General features: G+C 40.6%; 2 protein-coding genes and 1 long non-coding RNA gene across 3 annotated transcripts in view; 1 reads left to right on the forward strand and 2 right to left on the reverse strand.

Annotated features, from left to right (window-relative positions):
* Nucleotides 1-12,550, reverse strand: part of LOC101714214 (olfactory receptor 7E24-like) — a 237,541-nt gene that overhangs the window by 205,129 nt on the left and 19,862 nt on the right. The window lies entirely within an intron of this gene.
* The window catches only part of LOC147828504 (uncharacterized), a 157,292-nt gene that overhangs the window by 126,512 nt on the left and 18,230 nt on the right, over nt 1-12,550 (forward strand). The gene's annotated exons all lie outside the window — the stretch shown is intronic.
* On the reverse strand, nt 165-4,763 carry LOC147828507 (olfactory receptor 7E178-like). The gene is made up of 2 exons (XM_087209682.1): nt 4,706-4,763; nt 165-1,258 (listed from the first exon to the last, which is right to left on the reverse strand). Exons 1-2 carry the CDS (start codon nt 4,761-4,763, stop codon nt 183-185), a joined length of 1,134 nt encoding a protein of 377 aa, XP_087065808.1. The 3' UTR covers nt 165-182.

Here is a 12,550-nt window from a genome sequence, read left to right on the forward strand (position 1 = left end):
CAACTTAGTTAAAAATGGACAGAAGGAATCAATATTTAAGGATGAATCATGAATGAAAAGAAAGGCATAAAGCTACAAGTGTGAACAAAGAGGCAGAATTTGCTGGTCTATATGGTTAGATTATTACCAGGTATAGATGATTGAAGTTTACAACACAAACTACAAAATGGAAGCAAGAGATATTAAGACTGCATTGTTCTGATCTGCAGCCTCCGCAGGGCACATTTTATGTCGTTATTCCTCAGGCTGTAGATGAAGGGATTGAGCATTGGGATAACTGCACTGTACATCACTGAAGCTGCTAAAATATTTATAGGAGAATATGACACAGAGGATGTAATATAAATGCCAATGGCTGTTCCATAAAATAAACAAACAACTGAGAGGTGAGACCCACAAGTAGAGAAGGCTTTATGCTTCCCACTTGATGATGGGATTCTCAGAATGGAGGAAACAATTTTATAGTAAGAGAAGAAGATCCCTGAAAGGGGATGAAATCCATAGATGACACCTACAAAATATGTGACTATATTTTTGGTAAAGTTATCAGAACAGATGAGATGTAGAAGTTGAGAAGGTTCACAGAAGAAATTAGAAATGTTCACATCCTCAAAATAGGTAAAATGTAAGGCAATCAAATTGTGCAACTGGGATTCTAAAAGACTAAACAAAACAGACAGCATGACTAAGAAGACACAGAGGTGAGGGTTCATGATGACATGGTATTGCAGGGGGTGACAGATGGCCACAAATCTGTCATAGGCCATCACAGTGAGAAGCATGTCATCCATACATCCAAATATTAAAAAAAGAGACATCTGTGCCAGGCAGCCTTTATAGGAGATTACCTTACTCTGTAATCGGATGTCCACAATCATCTTTGGGACTGTTGTGGAGATGAAACCAATGTCAGCCAAAGACAAGTTGAAGAGAAAGAAGTACATGGGGGTGTGGAGGTGGGAGTCTGAGATGATGGCCAGGATGATGAGCAGATTCCCTAGCAGAGCCACCAGGTACATGGACAGGAAGAGTCCAAAAAGGATGGGCTGAAGTTCTGTATCCTCTGAGAGCCCCAAGAGATGAAATTCTGAGATGTGTGTTAAATTTTTTTCTTCTGAACTTCTTGGGCACCTTTTGCAAAAGAAAGTAGTGTTGGAGAAAAGAAACAAACACCAGGTACTCAGAAAATTGTCCAAATTGCTTTGATGTGCATATTTTATACACTGTGCATGGGTTAGGACAGTTAGGACCACTTTATCTGAACATTAAATTAAAGTTGATTGCTCATAATCAGAAGACATTTATATGTGTCAGTTATCTTCCAGGATTTTTTCTATTTTCTTCTGTTTTCTAATGACCCTCTTTTGTAGATAAAGTGCTCACTCAAATATATTTTTTGTATTTTTAAAGTTGCTTAATATATAAATTGTACTCTTACCTTGGTGGATTTCACCTCCTGATAAGTATATTTAAATTAAATGCACATAACCAATGTCATCACTGACTACCAATGTGTTGTTGATGTGTACCTCATATCAATAATTAAACAATAATGTAGGAAGCCAGCTCTTTGCTGTTTCCCATTCTATATTCTACAGTGAGGGATCTAAGAATACTTCTTCTGCTTTGCTAATCTTAAAGCCTTTTTGCATATGATTAAAGACTTCAGTACCACGGAAAAACTCAAAGTTTAAGTTTGAGCCAGATGTATCTTATACAATTTAATAGATATTCACAGCAATATTTCCTGGTACATGGGTTGCAATTCTTTCCTCAGGTACTTGAAGATGATTTGTGTTTATTATTTTATCAGCTCACAGTACAGATTCATAGGGAAAAATACAAAATTAAACACTATAAACATTATGAAAATACATGACCACAGTATAGTCAGGTGTTGAAATAGAGACAGTAACTAACTATAGCATTATAAAAATTTTTAATTTTTAAATTGCAGAGAGTAGCAGTACTAAGTCCCATTTATGAATATGTTTGCCTGTAAACAATTTAATATCTGAAAACCCTGGTTTAGGACCCAGTATAATTTTTTCATAGTATCTACAGATAAAGTTTTGATGTTCCTTTTCTGTACCAAGGTTGAAAATATTTTGAAAATTTCCTAGCATTTCAAAAATGACCCGTTAGTATTATATGTAAATATAGTTAATAATACCCACTCTCTATATTTTAAAAATAAACAATAATATATATGTTCTTTATAACTGATATTTTAGAGAGGTTCAATTTTTCAACTATGAAATTTGACATTAGTATCTCTGCATGATTCCATTCTCCTCTACACTTGATCATAATCATTGTTCCCCAAAAGAACTGTTGTCCCAATTTCAGTGAGAATATTTTAATACTTTAGTATTACATGCATATAAGTACTCTTCTATATAGTCTAAAATGTAACAGTATCTACCTCCCCTAAAAAAATACTAGAAGAATCATCTACATATTTTTCTCAATAAAAAATCCCAATCAAATATCTATTACCTATTACTGTTCATGAAAACTGATTAAGTATTGCTGACACATATACAGTGGCAAAACTTGTGTGCTTATTCACCACAAAATATCATCTTGTGTTAAGAATAATAATTCCATTAAAAGAGGAGATAATGCCCTGGAGTGGGCATTAGGAAATCAATATTTTATTCCCATATCACTAATCTTGTACCATATGCATATGTGAGTGTGAATCTCTCCAACTCTTATTCTCATACTGGTTAAAAGAAAAAGGGAGAGAATACCAATCATTTTCATAATTGACATGTCATCTATGGGATGTCTCAAACTTGACAAAATTTTGCTTTTGGTCTGTTTGCTTCAAATAAAGAATTTCATGGAAATGGTGAGTGTATTGATAAAAACGAGTGTCAAAAGCCAGTGAAGCCTGAAATATGATTCCAAGATGTGCATCAACTCAAGAATAAAGCTTACCACTGCCCTGTGCCTCTTTTTCTTTTTCTAATACCCATGATTTTTTTGTCACGTCTTTGAATAACTAAACTGTGCAGATGTTCTTAAATAAAATTTTAGAGCTTTTTTCATGATACAGACATAAATAAGAACTTTTATTTTATTTTATTTTATTTTTTTGGTACTAGGGATTGAACTCAGGACCTTGGGCATGTGAGGCAGGTGCCCCAACCAGTGAGCTAAATCCCTGGTCCAAGAGTTATTACTTTTGTCTAGTGATTATTGCATATTTCTGAAGAGGATGACAACGTAGAAAAGAAAGCACCAAATGTGCTGAAGGCACACCAATTACCACCATTTTTTTAGTCAAACTATCATCTATTCAGCATGTGAGAGAAGTTTTTATTTTTGATTGGCCCTCTGTACAAATCAAGGTATAAACTCTGGGAAAACAGAGTAATTCTTTTATCTTTTTTCAAAACAACATGAAGATTCCATCTTACTCAGAATAGCTATTGTCAAGTAAATCTTTTTTCATATATACAGCATATATAAGGACCAAATTTAATGTCTCATTTTAGAAATACAAAAAATATTTAAATCACATTTACCTTATTTTATATATTCATCACATATAAATCAAATAGAAATTCTATCTGCTTATTTCTTCTTCAGTTGCATTGTATAAGGTAGAAATCAACTCAGATGCTAATGTTCAGTCTCAGAGACACTAACAATATGCTCTCATCACATATATAGTAAATGGGACCAGTAGATTCAAACTTAAATTGTCAGACTCTGGATCCTATTTACTAATCTTAATTTTCCTAACCACTAGACTGTAGATGATATCCAGTTTCTAATCATGTACAAATCTGAGGAAAATTTCAAAATTTTTACCAGTTTTCTCAGTGAAAGTGAAATCAGCGCCCTGGTTTTATTTCTCCTTTTGTGGATGAGCTAGCAGATTATAGGAATGGAGCAGTGTGTGACCAAAGCAACTGGAGAGAGGCATGAGAGTGCTGTTTGGTGAATTATAATGTTCCCAATCTTTCAATTATTTTCCTCTGTGACCTACCTATGGGTGTCCTTTCTATAGAGGATGCAGCAGGTGCCACAGACTCTTCTGGGATCTACCAGGAACCCCCAAAGGGACAGCACAGTGAGCAAAGTTCACCTCCTGTCTGTGGAGTGACAGGGAAATGGCATAACTTGGGCTGTTAACAGCAAAGCTTGCCAGAATTCTCCAGACAGACTGTTAACTTCATGATCTTACAATTTCTGTCACTCTCCTCCTCATCATCAACTTCATCTGTTTCATAATTGCAATGTCAAGTAACACTATAGAGATACTCACTTTATACTTCTGTGGGTAAGATATCTAAGGCAAGCATAAAAAGTGAGGGAGGAAACTAAAACTCTCAGTCATCTGAGGCCCACAATACAACAAGAAACATAAAGTTCACAATAATTCTAGCTGAAATTTTGCAATTATTATCCTTCTATTTGACTGATCAGATGATTAGAAAATAAAGTATCAGATAATCCTCTCCCTGGGCACTTACTGGGTAATGTTGCTTCTCTGCTGGATCATGACCAAGGAGTGCAGACCCAAAGCAATTTCTCTGCTTTGTGCACTTAGTGAAGGTGCTGGTTCCTTTCTCGGATTAGCAGAAATATAGTGTCAGATATAAACTTTCTGCTACAGACACCTTGGATCAGGAAACCCTATAGAGGCTACTTGGCTGTAAAGTCACACTGAAGAGCTAGAGACATATACTGATATTGACTACTAGACATCCCTGGAGGCCCAAAGCACAGAGCTCATAATTAGCCATGTTGGTCCACGTATTGCAATCCCTATGGACTTCCTAATAGTACTGGAGGCAAAGAAGAAGAAACTAATATGTCCATCACACCTTTGGGATGCTTATTCTATTCAGGTGAAAATATCTACATATTATTCACTAAATTTGTTTCTTCTCTTATTTTCTTTTTTTTTTTAAAGATTTTTCTGTATTTTACTTCCATTGTGGATTGTGGTAAAATATATACAACAAAATTATCATTTTCATCAGTTTTATGTGCACTACTTGGTGAGATCAGTCATTTTCATCATGTAAAAATATAACAAACATCCATTTGCAGAAATATTTCCTCTTCCCAAACTGAAAATTTGTACCCATTTTTAAAACTCCACATCATCGGTTCCTCTCCCAACCTTGACAATGACCAATCCACTCTAAAATAAATTCACAAAATATAAATTAACATCTACATCAATAATATGAACAAGAAGGCATGACTTACAGCTCTACATGTTTAATTTTGCTGGAAGTCCAAATGAATGCCAAAGTCCTGAGACAAGAGTGTTCTCCTGTGGAGTTTCAGTAAATTTTTAATGTTTCTGTTCCTCAGGCTGCAGATGAAGGGATTTTGCACATGGGTGGCCAGAGTGGGAGACACCAAGACCTGAACCCTGAGTCATCTACTCCAGGGACTATTCTATTAAAAAAGCAAACTAACAGGTTGCATCACGGGTGGAGAAAGCATTATTTTTCCTATAATCATGAGTTTTGAACAGTGAAGGAAAAAAGTTAGGAAGAGAAACATATCCCTGAGATAGGAGGAGAACCAGAGATGGCACCAACAAAATTCATGAGTATATTATTGGTGAAGGTTTCAGAAGAAGCAAGATTAAAGGCTTGAGAATGGAAATTTCCATATCTGTGAAGAATGTAAATTAAATCAATCAAATTTGGTAGCAGGAAATAAAAAATACACAAACAATCACACACACACACAAATGGAAAAAACACACTGTCAGGTTCTTAATGATTAAGTAATGCAGATGACATGTGGCCTGTCCTTCCTGAGGTTGAGGTAGGTGGTGACATCCACACTCTCCCCTCTGACCTTGCAATAATCCCAAAATGGACAGCCCAGTGAGAAAGAGGATTCTTCCTGGGGAGTCATGAAAGTGAAAGAGCTGTTAAATGTAATTATCAGACCCATGACCAGGACACAAACTCAAACAAGAGCTATTTATCTTTTTTTCTCCTAATACACAAAGCTTTATATGAAAATATCTGAAACTCTCAAATTGAACTGCCTTTCTTGGAAGCTGATATCCTTTTTATCCTTTGTTTTGAAAATCTTTTCTTAAGTTCTACAGGACATTCTCAAAAGGACTGGAAAAGAGTATTTAGATCACTCTAAAAACTGTTTTGTGAGCATACTGATTACATCAAGGATTTGTGAACTAAAGAAGGTGTGGTTTAGTTTTTAATAAATATTTTCACTTTTTCTTCTTCTCTTCTGCTGCTATACATGGAGTCCTGAGCCTGCTAGGTAAATGCCCCACCAGTGACCCATTCCCCAGCCCTCATTTTGAAATTTTTGATATGTTCTCTGTGCCAAACAAGGGAGAGGCTTCAAGAATCAGACTAAGAAAGAGTTGGTAATTTGTCTCCATATATAAGCATATAAGTACAAGTGTAAAGTAGAAAAACAGTAACTTCATGTAACTGGATATTTTGATATAACTGTATGAAAATACATCTGGTCATTACTACCACTAATAATAAGACATAAGTTTTATTTTGTGTTTATTTTATACATTCATCATTTTAACAACAGAAGGAGGATCCATTCTGTCTTTTACATCTGCAATACAGTTATATCAATGAGAAATCTACTCAGATGACCATACTGAATCACAGAAATACTAATTACTTACAATTCTAGAGAAAGGAATAAGTGTGACAGGATTCAAAGTGAAAAGTTAATCTGTGAGTCTGATGTCTTAATCTCATTCATTATTTCCCAGTAATCAGAAAGATTTAAGCAGAAGTCTAGGGGTGTTAACTGTGGGGGGCCTTGCCCCCCCGCTAGAACTCTTGAGTGCCTTTTACGGACATATCCGGGCCTGCTGCAAATCTACCTGGCAACAAGGAAGTAGCCCCAGTACCCTCCTCTTGCTTCTCCCCTCTAGCCCTATGGTATATATGTTGTAGCAGCTTCCACAATAAACGAGACTTGATCAGAAACCTGTCTTGTCTCCATCTCTCGTGTCCCCTGTCCTTTGTCATTCTCACCCCTCTAGGGTCTCCGTTGACTTACCTGTGGGCCGGGACAAGTGGCGCCCCAACGTGGGGCCGGAGAACGGGGGATCCAGTGAAGAACGCTGCTCGGGGGCCCAATAAAATAAAATAGAAACAAAAGAGGATTGCGTCTGACGTGAACCTGCCGTCTTTCCTGCACCTCGGTGAGTTGAGCAGTGATTATGGGACAGGGCATTAGCCAGCATGAGTTATTTGTACAAGGTCTTAAAGAAACTTTGCAGGCACGAGGGGTAAAGGTTACAGTCAAACAGTTGTTAAAATTTTTTGATTATATTAGAGATCTCTGCCCTTGGTTTCCCGCCAAGGGTACTATTGATGAGAGGAGATGGAAAAGAGTAGGGGAGGCCCTTAAGGATTATTATGCTACTTGCGGACCAGGAAAGGTCCCGATCACTGCATTTTCTTATTGGAATCTTATTAATGACATTATCTCTCAAAAAACCAAAGATCCAGTGGTGGCTCAAGCCATCCAGGTCGGGGAGATAGCTCTCCGATCGGAGGAAGGGTCAATCACTCTCCCTCGGAGTGAGGAGTTTGTAAATACCCTGCAGGATGCCAAGATGGCGCCGAGGCCCGAGCCCCTGCGGGACGGGACTCCCTCAAAGGATGAAGGAGAAGACTTGATGTCTTTTGATAGCGATGATGACTTAGACAAGAAAAAACAAAATGTTATTGATGAGGGCTTACAGGCGGGCTCTGCCTCTTCCAAGCCTTTTAAAGAAAAGCTTCGGCGCTCCTCAGCTTCTGCCTCCGCTCTTTCAGCCCCTGCCTCTGACCCCGCCCCACCTGTTAAGGAGGTACCAGCCTTGTATCCTTCCCTGCGACATTTCAGAAACCCCCCCTTTCCACAGAACGGTCCGGGGGAGGCTGACTGGGCCAACCTCGAGGAGGAGGCAACCAGATATCGCAATCCTGATTGGCCACCCGTAGTTCAATGTCCGCCTCCTTATCTTCCAGAACCCAACACTCCCATTGCGCCCACTCTAGCATGCCCTGTTGTTGATCCCCAAAAGGAACTCCGGGACAAAATAGAATTTCTAAAAGAACAGATAAGGTTAGAAAAGGAACATCAAGAACTTATTACCCAGCTTGAAGGCTTAAGAACAGGCAAAGCCCATAAAAATGTCCGTAGAGAAGACACCCTTAAGCCACGACCCCCCATTAGAGGGGCGACCCCCAGGGTGCCATCTGGATCAAGGGTACCCCTAGAACTTGAAACTGTGGAAGTCTTTCCTGTAACTGAGACTGCTGACAGACAGGGACAGGCGTGGAGACACCATAGTGGTTTTGATTTCAAGGTTATTAAAGAACTTAAAATGGCTGCAGCTCAATACGGGGCCACTGCACCTTACACCATGGCTATTTTAGAATCGGTGGCAAAAAATTGGCTCACCCCAATTGATTGGCAGACTCTGGCCTGCGCCACCCTTACAGGAGGTGATTATTTATTATGGAAATCTGAATATGTTGAAAATTGCCGAGATACTGCTAGACGCAATGCTCAGGCGGGTAATGGTTGGATACTTGATATGCTTCTAGGGGATGGGGCCTATGCTACCAGCGATCAGCAGATGCAATTTGATGTGGGGTTATATGCCCAGATTCAGACCACAGCCACTAGAGCCTGGAGAAAGCTTCCTTCTAAAGGGGATGTGAGTGCTTCTCTCACCAATATCCGACAGGGGCCTGATGAGCCCTTCGTGGATTTTGTTCACCACCTGCTCACAGCAGCAGGTCGGATTTTGGGGAGCGCAGAAACCGGGACAGATTTTGTTAAACAGCTTGCTTTTGAAAATGCAAATGCTGCTTGCCAGGCCGCCATCCGGCCTTATAAAAAGAAAACTGATCTCTCAGGTTACATTCGCCTTTGCTCAGAAATTGGGACCGCCTACCAACAGGGACTTGCTATGACTGCTGCCATGCAGGGTTACACGGTCAAACAGTTTTTGTCGCGCCGCCCAGGCAATAAGTGTTTCCGGTGCGGGACAAGGGGTCATTTTGCCAAGGAATGTCAGGTCCCTAGGGCCTTGGCCCCTGGGGCCTCACTTCCGGGGCCTTGCCCTCCATGCAATAGAGGAAGACATTGGGCGAGAGAATGTAGGTCCAAGACGGATGCTCAGGGCCGGCCCCTCCTGCTTGTCCATAACCCGGATCAGGGAAACGGGAGAGGGGGCCAGCCCCAGGCCCCCACACCCAAACAAATTTACGGGGCGCTCAATTTTGCTCCAGCAAGCAACAATCCATTTCAGACCTCTTCAGAAAAACAACGGGAAGTGCCGGACTGGACCTCAGTTCCACCGCCCACACAGTATTGACTCCAGAAATGGGGGTACAGGCCCTTCCGACAGGGGTCTTTGGGCCCCTGCCTAAGGAGACCTTTGGGCTTGTAATAGACAGAAGCAGCAGCACTATGGATGGGCTGCTGATCTACCCGGGGGTGATTGATAATGATTATTCTGGAGAGATTAAAGTTATGGTTTCTTCCCCCAAAGTCATTAACACCATTCAATCAGGCCAGAGATTTGCTCAATTGTTACTCCTTCCCCTTCTCCCTACCTCTAATAAGGCTCTTAACAATGCCCGAGGCAGCCAGGGATTCGGCTCATCCGATGTCTACTGGTCGGAGATGCTTTCAGCACAGAAGCCTCTCATGACCTTATGGTTAGATGGGAGACAGTTTTCTGGATTGGTAGACACTGGTGCTGATGTAACTATCATCAAAGGAGAAGCTTGGCCTCGGGCGTGGCCATTAAAAGACATCCTCACCCATCTCAGGGGTATAGGTCAGAGTCAAAATCCTAAACAAAGTGCCAAAGATCTGACCTGGAGAGACCAAGATGGTAATCAGGGCACCATTCAACCTTATATCATCTCAGGGTTACCCATTAATCTATGGGAGAGAGACCTATTATCACAAATGGGGATGATTATTTCTAGGCCTAATGAAATTGTCACTATGCAGATGTTTAAAAATGGGTACATTCCAGGAAAAGGGCTAGGTAAAAACTCTACAGGCATTATACACCCCATTGAGCCAGTCCTTCGGCCTCCCTGAGCAGGGTTAGGCCATTTTCCATAGGGGTCATTGACACTCCTGTGGTCCATACTGAAAAGATCACCTGGCTCTCAGATGATCTGGTATGGGTCGATCAATGGCCCCTTTCCAAAAGTAAGTTATTAGCGGCTCAGCAGCTGGTGCAGGAACAGCTTCATGCTGGCCATATCATCCCCAGTAATTCCCCATGGAATACTCCCATCTTTGTCATTAAAAAAAGGTCAGGAAAATGGAGACTCTTACAAGATCTTAGAGCAGTCAATAAGACCATGGTACTTATGGGAGCTTTACAACCCGGTCTTCCCTCACCGGTAGCCATCCCCCTTGGATACTATAAGGTTATTATTGATTTAAAAGACTGTTTTTTCACCATTCCCTTACACCCTGCTGATCAAAAACGCTTTGCATTTAGCCTTCCGGCGACCAATTTCTGTGCCCCAATGCAGCGCTTTCAATGGCTAGTGCTGCCCCAAGGCATGGCCAATAGTCCCACCCTATGCCAGTCATTTGTGGCCACAGCCCTCCAATCCACCCGAGACAATTAGCCTCAAATGTACATTGTCCATTATATGGATGATGTCCTAGTGGCGGGACAGCTAGGAAGTGAGGTTTTAGCCTGTTATGCTGACCTCCAGCAGGCCCGTGAATCTCGTGGCCTCCAGATTGCCCCTGATAAGGTTCAGCTAAAAGACCCCTACACTTACCTCGGATTTCAGATGAAGGGACATAACATTTCCTCTCAAAAGCTTACCTTATGGCTGGACAATCTTAAAACCTTAAATGACTTCCAAAAATTGCTCGGAGATATAAATTGGCTCATGCCATATTTAAAACTTACTAAACATGACCTAAAACCTCTCTATGATACCCTACAAGGTGATAGCCACCCCACTTCACCTCGGGAGCTCACTGCTGAGGGGCGCAAAGCCATTAGCACAGTAGAACAAGCCATCCAAAATCAAACAATTACCTTTATAGATTATAACTCTCCTTTACAGTATGTTATCTGCAAAACCTCTCTCTCTCCCACTGCTGTTTTCTGGCAAACCGCTCCCCTTATGTGGGTTCATCTCCCAGTTTCCCCTAAACGGGTCTTCTATCCCTATTATGTTGCAGTTGCAGACCTGGTTATCTTAGGCAGAGACCATGGAAAAATGTATTTTGGAAAAGAACCTGATATCATTATCCAACCCTACCCTAAAGATCAAATCGATTGGCTTATGCAGACTACCGATTCCTGGCCAGTTGCTCTCGCTTCTTATTCAGGGTTAATAGACAATCACTATCCTCCAAACAAACTTATTGACTTTGCCAATAGACATAAATTCATTTTCCCAAAAGTCACTTCCTGTTCTCCTCTACCAGAAGCCCTATTAGTTTTTACAGATGGTTCTTCCACCAGGATAGCTGCCTATGTGTGGGACAATAACATTGTCCAATTCCAAACCAGCCGTTCTTCAGCCCAAATAACCGAGCTACATGCAGTTATAGCGGTCTTTTCTGCATTCCCTGAACAAGCCTTTAATCTCTTTACTGACAGTGCTTACATTGCTCAATCTGTTCACCTATTAGAGACATGTGGATTGATAAAACACGCTTCTCAAACTGGTGGTCTTTTTATTCAACTACAAGATCTAATCAAAAAAAGATCCAAGCCTTTTTTTATTGGGCACCTTCGTGCCCACTCTAACCTACCTGGCCCACTTACAGAAGGCAACCGGTTAGCAGATCTGGCCACAAGACCTCAGGCTTTTGCCTACTCACTAAGTATTGATGCCTCCATTCAGATTGACCAGGCACAAAAGGCACACCATTTACATCACCTTAATGCTCGCACACTTCGCCTTATGTATAAACTTACTAGGGAACAAACGACAAATTATTAAAACCTGCCCTGCATGCACTCTTCATCTTCCCACACCTCATCTGGGAGTTAATCCTCGTGGCTTGATTCCAAATGCCCTATGGCAAATGGACATCACACATTACCCTGAATTTGGAAATCTTAAATATATACATGTCAACATTGATACATATAGTGGATTTATATTTGCCACGCTACAGTCCGGGAAAGCTACTAAACATGTAATTGCCCACCTTCTAGTTGCCTTCTCAGTACTTGGATGTCCACAGCAAATTAAGACAGACAATGGTCCAGGCTATGCCAGTTCTGGCTTCTCAAAGTTTTGCAAGCAATTAAAAATAACACACATAACGGGAATCCCATATAATCCACAGGGACAAGGCATTATAGAAAAAGCCAACCTCACACTCAAAATTACATTAGATAAAATAAAAAGAGGGGAATGGTACCCTATCAAGGGGTCACCTAGAAACCTGATACCACATGCACTATTTATTCTTAACTTCTTAAATTTGGATGCCAAAGGTTTATCTGCAGCCAACCGTTTCTGGCAACCAGAGACGCAAAAACAATTTGCCTCTG

This window comes from Heterocephalus glaber, unplaced genomic scaffold (assembly GCF_053883595.1).
Source record: "Heterocephalus glaber isolate CG9 unplaced genomic scaffold, H.glaber_assembly_v1.0 deba00001060, whole genome shotgun sequence".
Classification (NCBI taxonomy): domain Eukaryota; kingdom Metazoa; phylum Chordata; class Mammalia; order Rodentia; family Bathyergidae; genus Heterocephalus; species Heterocephalus glaber.

Coding starts and splice junctions, on each gene's coding strand:
- LOC147828507 (XM_087209682.1), bottom strand. CDS start 4,763: ATGGCTAATTATGAGCTCTGTGCTTTGGGCCTCCAGGGATGTCTAGTA. Junction 1,259..4,705: donor ATGTCTAGTAGTCAATATCA/GTATATGTCTCT, acceptor TTTAATGTTCAG/ATAAAGTGGTCCTAACTGTC.